The sequence below is a fragment of the Bombina bombina genome, chromosome 5 (assembly GCF_027579735.1).
Source record: "Bombina bombina isolate aBomBom1 chromosome 5, aBomBom1.pri, whole genome shotgun sequence".
Taxonomy (NCBI): Eukaryota; Metazoa; Chordata; class Amphibia; order Anura; family Bombinatoridae; genus Bombina; species Bombina bombina.
In genome coordinates this window covers 63,074,053-63,089,569 of record NC_069503.1, presented here as the reverse complement: position 1 = coordinate 63,089,569, position 15,517 = coordinate 63,074,053, and the positions used below count along the sequence as shown (strand labels likewise).

General features: G+C 39.7%; 1 protein-coding gene across 1 annotated transcript in view; it reads left to right on the top strand.

Annotated features, from left to right (window-relative positions):
• Positions 1 to 2,878, top strand: part of LOC128659204 (gastrula zinc finger protein XlCGF26.1-like) — a 9,526-nt gene extending 6,648 nt beyond the window's left edge. The window contains exon 2 of the mRNA XM_053712884.1: positions 691 to 2,878. Within this exon, the coding sequence (XP_053568859.1) occupies positions 691 to 1,964 (1,274 nt within the window). The 3' untranslated portion in view covers positions 1,965 to 2,878. The remainder of the gene's footprint in view (positions 1 to 690) is intronic.
• The last annotated feature ends 12,639 nt before the right edge of the window (positions 2,879 to 15,517 follow it).

Genomic DNA, 15,517 nt, shown 5'->3' with positions numbered 1-15,517 from the left:
AATTAAACTAATAAAGTTTTTAGCTGTTTATATAAATAATACAACCACAGCCGAAAGCTAAAGATTATCATAAGGTCACTGCTTCTTACCCTCTCAAAACAGCTCACACTGATTATTAGTCTGTGATGATTAAGACATCAGGTTCTCACCCAACTGGTTGAGCATGTGCCGGGCAGGGCTGTATTTGCAGTTGCTTGTGCAATTTTAAATGAGGATGGTGGATGCCACCTCTCTTTTCCTGAATACAGATTTACTTGTTCCCTGGCTGAAAACATTATTATTATACTTTATTTATAGACCTCCAACATATTCCACAGAGATGTCCATGGGTACAATTCATTTAAATAAAACAACAATATAAAAATTGTAAGTGACAAGACAAAATTTTACAAACACATAGAGGAGGAATTGAAGGCCCTATTCAAGTGGGAACTTACAATCTAGCACCTTGTTTAATGGGGCCCTATTACTTGTTTTAATCAGTAATCAGTAATTTAGTTTACTATGATGTAGTAATGTAGTTTATATTCTATCTCATCCTTTTTTTTAATTTGTATTTTTCAGGTAAATAAGTTTAAAAATACAAAACGGAAGACATTTTTGAGTATAAAAAATGTTTTTTTATTTAGATGTATTATACTATAAAGAAATAAACACTTATTTTTCTTTATTCCATTTCTTTTTATGTAGACAAACACGTGAATAGTTCATATCCATCCTTCACTATAGGAAGCATCAGAATGATACTGCAAACTCCAAAAGTCTTAGACACTGACTATTCACAAACATTGGGGATATCGCAGCAGATAATTAAAGAAGATGGTGAATTGGCAGGAACTGTGAAGCACTCATTATGTGCAGAGAGTAATTTAGTCATCAAACAAGAGGAAAACATTTATGACTTATCAAGTGAAATTATTATCCCAGATGATAAACCACACACATTTACTGAGTTTTCAAAACATATTAAAGAAGGGGAAAGTCTACAGTCTAGCCAAATGATTCATACAAAGGAGAAACCTTTCCAATGTACAGAGTGTGAGAAAAGCTTTAGATGGAATTCACATCTACTAGAACACCACAAAATTCACACAGGTGAGAATCCTCAAACATCTACTGAGTGCAGCAAATGTTTTACGCAAATGGATTGTCTGAAAACTCATGAATTGATTCACAAAGGAGAAAAGCCTTTCACATGTACAGAGTGCGGAAAAAGTTTTAAACAAATGAGTAGTCTGAAATATCATGAAAGGAGTCACACAGGGGAAAAGCCTTTCACGTGTACAGAGTGTGGAAAAAGTTTTACACAAAAGAGTGATCTGAAAAAGCATGAAAGGATTCATACAGGGGAAAAGCCGTTCACATGTACTGAGTGTGGAAAAAGTTTTACAGAAAAGAGTCATCTGAAAACTCATGAAAGGATTCACACAGGAGAAAAACCTTTCATATGTACAGAGTGTGAGAAAAGCTTTAGATGGAAGTCACATCTAATAGAACACCACAAAATTCACACAGGTGAGAATCCCCAAACATGTACTGAGTGCGGCAAATGTTTTGCACAAATGGATTGTCTGAAAACTGATGAATTGATTCACAAAGGAGAAAAGCTTTTCATATGTACAGAGTGTGGAAAAAGTTTTAAACAAATAAGTAGTCTGAAATATCATGAAAGGATTCACACAGGGGAAAAGCCTTTCACATGTACAGAGTGTGGAAAAAGTTTTACACAAAAGAGTGATCTGAAAAAGCATGGAAGGATTCACACAGGAGAAAAGCCTTTCACATGTACAGAGTGTGGAAAATGTTTTACAGAAAAGAGTCATCTGAAAACTCATGAAAGGAGTCACACAGGGGAAAAGCCTTTCACATGTACAGTGTGTGGAAAAAGTTTTAAACAAAATGGTCACCTGAAAACTCATGAAAGGAGTCACACAGGAGAAAAGCCTTTCACATGTACAGAGTGAGGAAAACGTTTTACAGAAAAGAGTTATCTGAAAAATCATGAAAGAATTCACACAGGAGAAAAGCCGTTCACATGTACAGAATGTGGAAAAAGTTTAGCAGAAAAGAGTTATCTGAAATATCATGAAATGATTCACAAGGGAAGAAACCTTTCACATGTTTAGAAAGTTGAAAAAAGTTTTTTACTGAAGTCAGGTATCACAAAACACCAAATATTTACACACAAATAAACTTTATATACACAGTGTACAAACCTTTTTACAATCACCCTAAAGAGGACAAACTCTTTAAATAGAAGCATCAAAAAGGTTGATATTGTAAATAATACTTTCTAAATCCCCGTTAAAAAGCCCCTGTTGTCATTTGTTCCTCTATATATGTGTACATCAGTTTCTCTCATAATAATTTGATAGAATCCAAGCACCACATAGGAATATACAAATCTGTCCTCATACTGACCATTCACCACCAAAGCACCCCCAGTGTTGTTTATTAATATGCCAGCATTATGAGTTGTACATTTGATTTACATAGGGGAGGAAATAATTATATTTACAGAATAAAGGAGTCTTTATATGAATAGAGTGTTAGAGAATTATATAAACAAGAACATCAGTCTCAAATGATTGACATCTGAGAGATATATTTAATGTGCACATCTTGTGGATAAACCTTTTCTTATAGCAATAGATGCTTAGCATTGTACATGTTATATACCAGAGGAATTACTGAGAAAAATATTTAAATGGCTACTATAACTAAAGGGGACATTATATGTCTGATAAATCCCTTTGTATCAAGAGCACAAGTCTTAGGTATATTTATACCATTGTGTGCATATATCATGTAATGATGCTTTTTACTATATAATGATATAAAATGTTTTTTCATGCAAATAAAAAGTGATTATAATACAGACCAGTATTTTGTGTTTTTTGTATAATTAAAAACACAATATCACAGAATAATTAGGAAAACATCATCAAAGACAGAAGCCAAATCTGACCGTTAAAGTTAAACGCTGATAATTCAGATAGAGCATTCACTTTTACCCCACTTTTCCACTTACTTCTATTATCTAATTTGCTTTGTTCTTTTGGTATCCTTTGTTATAGAGTAAACCTAGGAGGCTGATATTATATGAGCTTAAGGGCAGTGTTTGTTGCTATAAATTGCTATAAATGTTCTTGCAAACTCTGCTGACTGAAGATACGTGCACACTTCTGAGTTCACCTAGGATTACTCTTTAACAAGGGATACTAAGAGAACTAAGCACAAATGATAATATAAGTAGATTGGAAAGTTGTTTGAAATGTCATGTTATATCTAATACATTTAAGTTTAATTTTTACTTTACTGTACTGTACATAACAGTACATAAAATAATTTCAAATTATCCCCCGACCTACACCAACCCAGATAATTAATCACCAGCAAGACTTTATACACAGACATTTTATGTTACTTAAATAAAAAAAAGATAGGAAATTACAATTTCATGATTCAGATAGAATGTGTCATTTTATGATACTTTTATTTTCACTTCAGTTAACAAACTTATGTACTACTGAAAGCTGGCTGGTGACAACACACATGTGTCTTTTGTCATTTGCTCACCAGATAAGCTCAGCTATCTCCCAGTACTTAATTGCTGCTCTATAGCTGACTTTGCAGAAGTTAAAGGGACATTCTAAACCTTAGTCATCTTAAAGTCTTACCTTAGATTAAGCTGCAAATAGCATCCGGCACCTTTTCTATATCATGCAGCAGGAACAGTAAAAAAAAAAGTTATTTTAAAATAAATATTGTCTCTGGCCACTTTGAAATGGCTGGCAAGCTCAGCCCACTAATGACATCATGATCTGGGCTGCATCTAGGCACTCTGCTGACTAGCAATGACAGTCTGTTAAATGCAACTAGTGAGCCTTTTGTGATTGGATGCCATATGCAGCCCAGATCATGATGCTGTCAATGCAGTTGGGGAGTTCAGGAGGGATGTAAAATCCATACAGCACCGCCAGGGAGAGGCAATAAAATACCGGGACCGGTGGCGGGCCGGAGCAGACATTCGTCTACAGCCGCTGGGAGGAAATGCTGTGTCCCAACATCTCCGAGGTGGCCCTAGTCAGAATCGAAGGAGTAATCAATACCGGGAATCTGCACTTCTCATCTGCTGGCAAGCTCATTTACAAATCTCTTTCCATCCACCTCATAACCGATTCACACGCAAAATAAATTATGGATATGACTAACGCAATTATGCTTTTTTAAACATTATTATGAAAATGCATTCAGAATTACCTTGAAAAAATTGGATTTGAAGAAAAGATATCACATTAGTATCTAGTCTACAGATTATGAGTGCATTTAAACATATTTACAACGCACACAAAAATACATTCATATTGACCATCTAGATATCCAAAAGATGGGTTTGCAAATAAGTAAATCGTATTGATTGCTTTTGGTTAAAATTGAATTACGAAGGCAGCCTCATTAATACACTTCATATATAACATTTACATCTTTATTTGGAACTGTGCTAATATCTCTTATTTCTTCTGTTATGTGTGATCAGTCCACGGGTCATCATTACTTCTGGGATATTATCTCCTCCCCTACAGGAAGTGCAAGAGGATTCACCCAGCAGAGCTGCATATAGCTCCTCCCCTCTACGTCACTCCCAGTCATTCTCTTGCACCCAGCAACTAGATAGGATGTGTGAGAGGACTATGGTGATTATACTTAGTTTTTATAACTTCAATCAAAAGTTTGTTATTTTACAATAGCACCGGAGCGTGTTATTGCCTCTCTGGCAGAGTTTGAAGAAGAATCTACCAGAGTTTTTACTATGATTTTAACCGGAGTAGTTAAGATCATATTGCTGTTTCTCGGCCATCTGAGGGAGGTAAAAGCTTCAGATCAGGGGACAGCGGGCAGATGAATCTGCATTGAGGTATGTAGCAGTTTTTATTTTCTGAATGGAATTGATGAGAAAATCCTGCCATACCGTTATAATGACATGTATGTATACTCTACACTTCAGTATTCTGGGGATGGTATTTCACCGGAATTACTCTGTTAAAAGTACATTAAACCTTTTAATAGGTATTTATTATGTTAAACGTTTTTGCTGGAATGTAGAATCGTTTGCATTTTCTGAGGTACTGAGTGAATAAATATTTGGGCATTATTTTTCCACTTGGCAGTTGCTTGTTTTAATTGTGACAGTTTCGTTTCTCTCTCACTGCTGTGTGTGAGGGGGAGGGGCCGTTTTTGGCGCTCTTTGCTACGCATCAAAAAATTCCAGTCAGTTACTCTTGTTTTTCCTGCATGATCCGGTTCATCTCTAACAGATCTCAGGGGTCTTCAAACTTCTTTGGAGGGAGGTAGATTCTCTCAGCAGAGCTGTGAGACTTATATATTGACTGTGATTAAAAACGTTGCTCTGTAATTTTTATGTTTCAAATTTAATTATTGTTACTTTACTAATGGGAACAAACCTTTACTAAAAGTTGTGTTGTTTTTAAGGATTGATGCTATAACTGTTTTTCAGTTCATTATTTCAACTGTCATTTAATCGTTTAGTGCTCTTTGAGGCACAGTACGTTTTTGTTAAATAAGATTGTAACCAAGTTGCAAGTTTATTGCTAGTGTGTTAAACATGTCTGATTCAGAGGAAGATATCTGTGTCATTTGTTCCAATGCCAAGGTGGAGCCCAATAGAAATTTATGTACTAACTGTATTGATGCTACTTTAAATAAAAGCCAATCTGTACAAATTGAACAAATTTCACCAAACAGCGAGGGGAGAGTTATGCCGACTAACTCGCCTCACGTGTCAGTACCTGCATCTCCCGCCCGGGAGGTGCGTGATATTATGGCGCCTAGTACATCTGGGCGGCCATTACAGATAACATTACAAGATATGGCTACTGTTATGACTGAAGTTTTGGCTAAATTACCAGAACTAAGAGGCAAGCGTGATCACTCTGGGGTGAGAACAGAGTGCGCTGATAATACTAGGGCCATGTCTGATACTGCGTCACAGCTTGCAGAACATGAGGACGGAGAGCTTCATTCTGTGGGTGATGGTTCTGATCCAAACAGATTGGATTCAGATATTTCAAATTTTAAATTTAAATTGGAGAACCTCCGTGTATTACTAGGGGAGGTTTTAGCGGCTCTTAATGATTGTAACACTGTTGCAATACCAGAAAAATTGTGTAGGTTGGATAAATACTTTGCGGTACCGGCGAGTACTGACGTTTTTCCTATACCTAAGAGACTAACTGAAATTGTTACTAAGGAGTGGGATAGACCCGGTGTGCCGTTTTCACCCCCTCCAATATTTAGAAAGATGTTTCCAATAGACGCCACCACACGGGACTTATGGCAAACGGTCCCTAAGGTGGAGGGAGCAGTTTCTACTTTAGCTAAGCGTACCACTATCCCGGTGGAGGATAGCTGTGCTTTTTCAGATCCAATGGATAAAAAATTAGAGGGTTACCTTAAGAAAATGTTTGTTCAACAAGGTTTTATATTGCAACCCCTTGCATGCATCGCGCCGATTACGGCTGCGGCAGCATTTTGGATCGAGTCTCTGGAAGAGAACCTTAGTTCAGCTACGCTAGACGACATTACGGACAGGCTTAGAGTCCTTAAACTAGCTAATTCATTCATTTCGGAGGCCGTAGTACATTTAACCAAACTTACGGCTAAGAACTCAGGATTCGCCATTCAGGCACGTAGGGCGCTGTGGCTAAAATCCTGGTCAGCTGATGTAACTTCTAAGTCCAAATTACTTAATATACCTTTCAAGGGGCAAACTTTATTTGGGCCCGGTTTGAAAGAAATTATTGCTGACATTACAGGAGGTAAGGGCCACGCCCTGCCTCAAGACAAAGCCAAAGCTAAGGCTAGACAGTCTAATTTTTGTCCCTTTCGGAATTTCAAAGCAGGAGCAGCATCAACTTCCACTGCACCAAAACAGGAAGGAGCTGTTGCTCGTTACAGACAAGGCTGGAAACCTAACCAGTCCTGGAACAAGGGCAAGCAGGCCAGGAAACCTGCTGCTGCCCCAAAGACAGCATGAACCGAGGGCCCCCGATCCGGGACCGGATCTAGTGGGGGGCAGACTCTCTCTCTTCGCCCAGGCCTGGGCAAGAGATGTTCAGGATCCCTGGGCGCTAGAGATCATATCTCAGGGATACCTTCTAGACTTCAAATTCTCTCCCCCAAGAGGGAGATTTCATCTGTCAAGGTTGTCAACAAACCAGATAAAGAAAGAAGCGTTTCTACGCTGTGTACAAGATCTGTTATTAATGGGAGTGATCCATCCGGTTCCGCGGTCGGAACAAGGACAAGGGTTTTACTCAAACCTGTTTGTGGTTCCCAAAAAAGAGGGAACTTTCAGGCCAATCTTGGATTTAAAGATCCTAAACAAATTCCTAAGAGTTCCATCGTTCAAAATGGAAACTATTCGGACAATCTTACCCATGATCCAAAAGGGTCAGTACATGACCACAGTGGATTTAAAGGATGCTTACCTTCACATACCGATTCACAAAGATCATTACCGGTATCTAAGGTTTGCCTTCTTAGACAGGCATTACCAGTTTGTAGCTCTTCCATTCGGATTGGCTACGGCTCCAAGAATCTTCACAAAGGTTCTGGGTGCCCTTCTGGCGGTACTAAGACCGCGAGGAATTTCGGTAGCTCCGTACCTAGACGACATTCTGATACAAGCTTCAAGCTTTCAAACTGCCAAGTCTCATACAGAGTTAGTTCTGGCATTTCTAAGGTCGCATGGATGGAAAGTGAACGAAAAGAAGAGTTCTCTTTTTCCTCTCACAAGAGTTCCATTCTTGGGGACTCTTATAGATTCTGTAGAAATGAAGATTTATCTGACAGAAGACAGATTAACAAAGCTTCTAAATGCATGCCGTGTCCTTCATTCCATTCAACTCCCGTCAGTAGCTCAATGCATGGAGGTGATCGGCTTAATGGTAGCAGCAATGGACATAGTACCCTTTGCACGTCTACATCTCAGACCGCTGCAATTGTGCATGCTGAGTCAGTGGAATGGGGATTACTCAGACTTGTCCCCTACTCTGAATCTGGATCAAGAGACCAGAAACTCTCTCCTATGGTGGCTTTCTCGGCCACATCTGTCCAGGGGGATGCCATTCAGCAGGCCGGACTGGACAATTGTAACAACAGACGCCAGCCTACTAGGTTGGGGCGCTGTCTGGAATTCTCTGAAGGCTCAGGGACAATGGAATCAGGAGGAAAGTCTCCTGCCAATAAACATTCTGGAATTAAGAGCAGTTCTCCATGCCCTTCTGGCTTGGCCCCAGTTAAAAACTCGGGGGTTCATCAGGTTTCAGTCGGACAACATTACGACTGTAGCTTACATCAACCATCAAGGAGGGACAAGAAGCTCCCTAGCAATGATGGAAGTATCAAAGATAATTCGCTGGGCAGAGTCTCACTCTTGCCACCTGTCAGCAATCCACATCCCGGGAGTGGAGAACTGGGAGGCGGATTTCTTGAGTCGCCAGACTTTTCATCCGGGGGAGTGGGAACTTCATCCGGAGGTCTTTGCCCAAATACTTCGACGTTGGGGCAAACCAGAGATAGATCTCATGGCGTCTCGCCAGAACGCCAAACTTCCTCGCTACGGGTCCAGATCCAGGGATCCGGGAGCGGTTCTGATAGATGCCTTGACAGCACCTTGGAACTTCGGGATGGCTTATGTGTTTCCACCCTTCCCGCTGCTTCCTCGATTGATTGCCAAAATCAAACAGGAGAGAGCATCAGTGATTCTAATAGCGCCTGCATGGCCACGCAGGACTTGGTATGCAGATCTAGTGGACATGTCATCCTGTCCGCCTTGGTCTCTACCTCTAAGACAGGACCTTCTGATACAGGGTCCATTCAAACATCAAAATCTAACTTCTCTGAAGCTGACTGCTTGGAAATTGAACGCTTGATTTTATCAAAACGTGGTTTTTCTGAGTCGGTTATTGATACCCTGATACAGGCTAGGAAGCCTGTTACCAGAAGGATTTACCATAAGATATGGCGTAAATACCTATACTGGTGCGAATCCAAAGGTTACTCCTGGAGTAAGGTTAGGATTCCTAGGATATTGTCCTTTCTACAAGAAGGTTTAGAAAAGGGTTTATCGGCTAGCTCATTAAAGGGACAGATATCAGCTCTGTCCATCTTGTTACACAGGCTTCTGTCAGAAAATCCAGACGTCCAGGCCTTTTGTCAGGCTTTAGCTAGGATCAAGCCTGTGTTTAAAACTGTTGCTCCGCCATGGAGTTTAAACTTAGTTCTTAACGTTTTACAGGGTGTTCCGTTTGAACCCCTTCATTCCATTGATATAAAATTGTTATCTTGGAAAGTTCTGTTTTTAATGGCTATTTCCTCGGCTCGAAGAGTCTCTGAGTTATCAGCCTTACATTGTGATTCTCCTTATCTGATTTTTCACTCAGACAAGGTAGTTCTGCGTACTAAACCTGGGTTCTTACCTAAGGTAGTCACTAACAGGAATATCAATCAAGAGATTGTTGTTCCATCCTTGTGTCCAAATCCTTCTTCAAAGAAGGAACGTCTTCTACACAATCTGGATGTAGTTCGTGCCCTCAAGTTCTACTTGCAGGCAACTAAGGATTTTCGACAAACGTCTTCCCTGTTTGTCGTGTACTCTGGTCAGAGGAGAGGTCATAAGGCTTCGGCTACCTCTCTCTCCTTCTGGCTTCGTAGCATAATTCGTTTAGCCTATGAGACTGCTGGACAGCAGCCTCCTGAAAGAATTACAGCTCATTCTACTAGAGCTGTGGCTTCCACTTGGGCCTTTAAGAATGAGGCCTCTGTTGAACAGATTTGCAAGGCTGCAACTTGGTCTTCGCTTCATACTTTTTCCAAATTTTACAAATTTGACACTTTTGCTTCTTCGGAGGCTATTTTTGGGAGAAAGGTTCTTCAGGCAGTGGTTCCTTCTGTATAATGAGCCTGCCTATCCCTCCCGTCATCCGTGTACTTTTGCTTTGGTATTGGTATCCCAGAAGTAATGATGACCCGTGGACTGATCACACATAACAGAAGAAAACATAATTTATGCTTACCTGATAAATTCCTTTCTTCTGTTGTGTGATCAGTCCACGGCCCGCCCTGTTTTAAGGCAGGTAAATATCTTTTAAATTATACTCCAGTCACCACTTCACCCTTGGTTTCTCCTTTCTCGTTGATTCTTGGTCGAATGACTGGGAGTGACGTAGAGGGGAGGAGCTATATGCAGCTCTGCTGGGTGAATCCTCTTGCACTTCCTGTAGGGGAGGAGATAATATCCCAGAAGTAATGATGACCCGTGGACTGATCACACAACAGAAGAAAGGAATTTATCAGGTAAGCATAAATTATGTTTTCTTTAATTTTCAAATATACAGAGTCTAGGGCCGGTGAGGAGGAAACGCAGCAGGAACATGCTCCTCCTTCACCCAGGCATGAGAGTGGTGCAGAAGGTGACATGCCACATCGGAGAGAACAGGAGGAGAACCATGCAGAAGATATCCCTGCACCAGCCCCCGTGCAGCAGCAGACCCCCTGCAAAAGATAGCCCTGCACCAGCCCCCCATGCAGCAGCTCCTCCTGAGGAGAACATCCCTCCAAATCCCTGAGGTGGAGCTGATGAGGGTCTTCCTGGAGGAAATGCTGACCTCCCGGAGGGCACAACAGCCCCCCTGCAGAAGATATCCCTGCACCAGCCCCCGTGCAGCAGCAGACCCCCTGCAAAAGATAGCCCTGCACCAGCCCCCCATGCAGCAGCTCCTCCTGAGGAGAACATCCCTCCAAATCCCTGAGGTGGAGCTGATGAGGGTCTTCCTGGAGGAAATGCTGACCTCCCGGAGGGCACAACAGCCCCCCTGCAGAAGATATCCCTGCACCAGCCCCCCGTGCAGCAGCTCCTCCTGAGGACAGATAGCTCAGCATGCTAATGCACTGTGGCTGACCTCTGTAGCAACCCAAGGGTTGCAGGTTCAATTTCTTGCTAGGTCCACTCAGCCTTTCATTCTTCCAAAGTCGATAAAATGAGCAGTGCTTTGAGACCCTTACGGGTGATTAGCTGCGCTTTACAAGTACCCAATACATACATACACACACAACAGGCGCACACACAGTTTATGACCAATGCAGTGAAGAGCCTGATAAAAGGACAAACAAATATTGTCAATGTTCTAAATAATATATTTCTTCAACACGATTAGAAAGAGAAGGACCTAACCTGTTAGAAAGTCCTATAGAAAGACAGGTAATACAGCACTCTTTTAAATGTCAAAACACTTTTTAATTATTGCATTTGCACAGTTCTAAACTCTTGAACTGACACAAAATGAGCATAGACAGGTAAAATAAAAATATATACATCATATTATATGTAAAACTCAACCATACCCAAAGCAGTCATTCAAAATACAGGCACAACCTCCTATATGCGTTCAAACACTGAAAAAACAGCCTAAGTCAAAAATAACTTATAATAGCCATGATAAGTTCATATTGGAGACTTAAAGTGATCATCGCTGACACTCAAAGCAGCACCAAAAAAGACGTGCTATTTGGAAATTAGGCAAATCCAAAAGCATCAAAAAACATCAAAAATAGGAGCCAGTATAATAGTTATGTGCAGCAGTCTGTCAAATCGTCCTCCAAGTAATTATCACACTGTGTCAGTAAGCGTTAGTGAGCAAGCAAGCAAGCAAGCAAGCAGACAGGTTAATTAAACAGCAAGCCAGTCCAAAGTGAAACAGCTGTATAAATTGCCAACTTCGTATAAGAACAATTGCAGTTTATACATTACTGTAATAACAGGTGGGGAACGTTACCTTCCGCAACTCGGCTTCATATATTACACCGCTATATTTAAAAATGGAGCAATTACATCCTACCTGAAGCCTTCATTCCCTCCTTTACCAGATCTCTGTTTACTGCAGGTTCCTTTAGACTTTAGTGCTTTAGTTGTTGTGTGTACTTGTTCCGTAGTTGTTCATGAGGTAGTCATGCTGCGCTTGGTATCGCCGCTCCCATGACACTTAGTGTGTTCCTTTTAAACTTGGAATCTGTAGACATATTATTTCAAAAGACCACATCCAGGTAAGTTGCTTCCAAACAAAGAGGAAGGAATTTTAGGGAAACATCCAACAGAACAAGATGACATACAAATAGTTAATCTATCATCTCTACAACTTAATCGGGCACACATTAGCCTCCTCAAAAAAGGCCTATCCTTTTGCCCCACAGCCAAATTGGAAAAATTTGAAGTCTTAAAAGATCTTAATTTATTTGGTAGAAAAATAGTCCTGTCACAAATTATGAAAAACTAATGGGGATATAAAAACAGATGGAAAGAAACTAGGTATTGGTGATAGTAAAGCATTGACTGATCTAATTTCCCTTTTAAGTGAAAATGAAGGAGATAGCCAAAGTACAAGTGCAATCAGAATTTTTTGAGATCTTGAATGATGCTAAATTAGAGAAACTAATTGATCTGAAAGATCTTAAATGTATGTACTCTGAGCATCCTGTCACTCTACACAATACCAAAATTGCATAAGAATAAAAAAAATCCACCAGGTCATCCCATAGTCTAAGGGATTGGTAGCTTGACTGAGAAAGTTGGAAACTATATTGATACATTTTTAAGGACATTCTTGGTGATCCTACCTTCATATGTAAAAGACACCTTCGACCTATGGAGGAAACTGGATGGCCTGACAGTTTCAAGTACTACAGTCTTGGTGTCACTAGATGTGGTGAGCCTGTATGCATCAATCTCTTATGATATAGGGATTGAGGCGGCCAGGCATTTCCTGGAGACAAGAGGCGAGCCATATGATAAACATACAGATCTTGTTATTGAACTGTTGAAGTTTGTCTTGACCCACAATGTCTTCATGTTTGACAATCAAATATGTCAACAACTTAAAGGCACTGCAATGGGGGCAGTTTGTACCCCCCCCCCCACTTATGCATGCTTGCACCTTGGTGCATGGGAATTAACTGATGTATTTGACAGACATGGGGACATTGTGGAGAAATACATACACCTTTGGGTTTGTTATGTGGATGATATCCTGTTGCTATGGGATGGCCCAGTGGATTTGCTAAAGGAGTTCATTCTGGAACTAAAGAAAAACAACAGAAATATTTTTCTGACTTCAGAAATAAATGAAAATGAACTTAACTACTGAAAATTTTAGAAAATATACAGCTACAAATAGCATCTTTGAGGCCTCTAGTGGATACCTAGCAAGTGTTAAGAAAGGGGTACCTATTGGACAGTTCCTGAGGCTCAGAAGGAATTGTTCAGTGGATAGAAAATTTGAAGAACATGCTGACCTTATGCAAAATAGGTTTTTGAGGAGAGGTTACTCAAAAAAATCTGTAAAAAGAGCACGAAAGATAGCAAGAAACACTCAAAGAGATAAACTTTTGTATAGGGAAAATAGGACAACAGACAGTGAAGGTCATACAATCAGATTTATCAGCAAGTTTAATTGTCAGTGGGAGACTATGAGATCAATTTTCAAAAAAACTGGCACTACCTACAGTGGGTCAAATTCCTCTAATGACAGCAAAAAGAGCGCAAAACTTGAAAGATGCATTGGTAAAAAGTAATTATGTAAGATCTCCCCATATGGGTAATTGGCGGAGTTCCCATAAGGTAAAGGGAAACTCTCCATGTGGTAAAAGTGTCTATTGCCCATTTATGGTAAGGACAAAAACCTTTAGTACAGGGGAAAAACAATATCAGATTAAACATTTTACTAATTGTGATTCCCTTGGAGTGGTCTATCTTCTCTCTTGTTCATGTCCAAAATTCTATGTTGGAAAAACGAAAAGACAGATAAAAGATTGCATAAGAGAACATAGAGATGACATTACCTCCCTGAAGGACACAAGTATGGCAAGGCATTTTTTGGAATGCCATGAATAAAACCCAGAAACCTTGAGGTTTGCGGGTATTGATAGAGGCATCACATCAGGAAGAAGAGGAGACAATCACAAGTGTCTTCTACAAAAAGAGACAAAATGGATGTACACTCTAAAAACATTGTCCCCCAAGGGACTTAATGAAAAATTTGAATTTGCGAGTTGCCTTTAGGAGAAAGCAAAATACAAATATGATTGTTCTATAAAAAGACATCCTGTTTTTTGCACTATACCTGTGTACGTTGATGAATAGGTTTATACTTTAAGAAAGATTAGGCCCCACATTTAAAAGAACAATATTGGTATATATAGAGGTGCATATATTAAAGCATTAGACTAGATGTAGTGCACGAACCATGTTACATGTTGTTAGAATATAATGGATAGTAAAAAGTAGTTTTTGAAGGAACTAACAAAAACTAAGAAGTTTTCATGGGGTGCCTGTCCCTTAAAAACTTACGGCTAGATTTTGAGTTTGGCGTTAGCCTTAAAAAGCAGCGTTAAGGGGTCCTAACGCTGCTTTTTAATGCCCACTGGTATTATGAGTCCGGGAGGTACATGTGTACCGCCCGCTTTTTTTTTCCGCGACTTTTCCATACCACAAATCCCCTTACGTCAATTGCGTATCCTATCTTTTTAATGGGATTTGCCTAACGCTGGTATTACAAGTCTTGGAGAAAGTGAGCGGTACAGCCTCTACCTCCAAGACTCCTACCGCATATAAAAGTCAGTAGTTAAGAGTTTTATGGGCTAATGCCGGAACATAAAGCTCTTAACTACAGTGCTACAAAGAACACTAACACCCATAAACTACCTATTAACCCCTAAACCGAGGCCCCCCCATATCGCAAACGCTAAAATAAAAAATTTTAACCCCTAATCTGCCGACCGGACATCGCCGCCACCTACATTATACCTATGAACCCCTAATCTGCTGCCCCTAACATCGCTGACACCTACATTATATTTATTAACCCCTAATCTGCCCCCCCAATGTCGCCACCACCTACCTACACTTATTAACCCCTAATCTGCTGACCGGACATCGCCGCCACTATAATAAATGTATTAACCCCTAAACCGCCACACTCTTGCCTCGCAAACACTATAATAAATTTTATTAACCCCTAATCTGCCGGCCCCAACGTCGCTGTTACTATATTAAATGTATTAACCCCTAAACCTAAGTCTAACCCTAACACCCCCCTAACTTAAATCTATTTTTAATAAATCTAAATAAAATTACTATAATTAAATAAATAATTCCTTTTTAAAACTAAATACTTACCTATAAAATAAACCCTAATATAGCTACAATATAACTAATAGTTACATTGTAGCTATTTTAGGATTTATATTTATTTTACAGGCAACTTTGTATTTATTTTAACTAGGTACAATAGCTATTAAATAGTTAATAACTAATAGCTACCTAGTTAAAATAATTACAAAATGACCTGTAAAATAAATCCTAACCTAAGTTACAAATACACCAAACACTACACTATCAATAAATGAATAACATAAATTAAATACAATTATCTAAAATAAA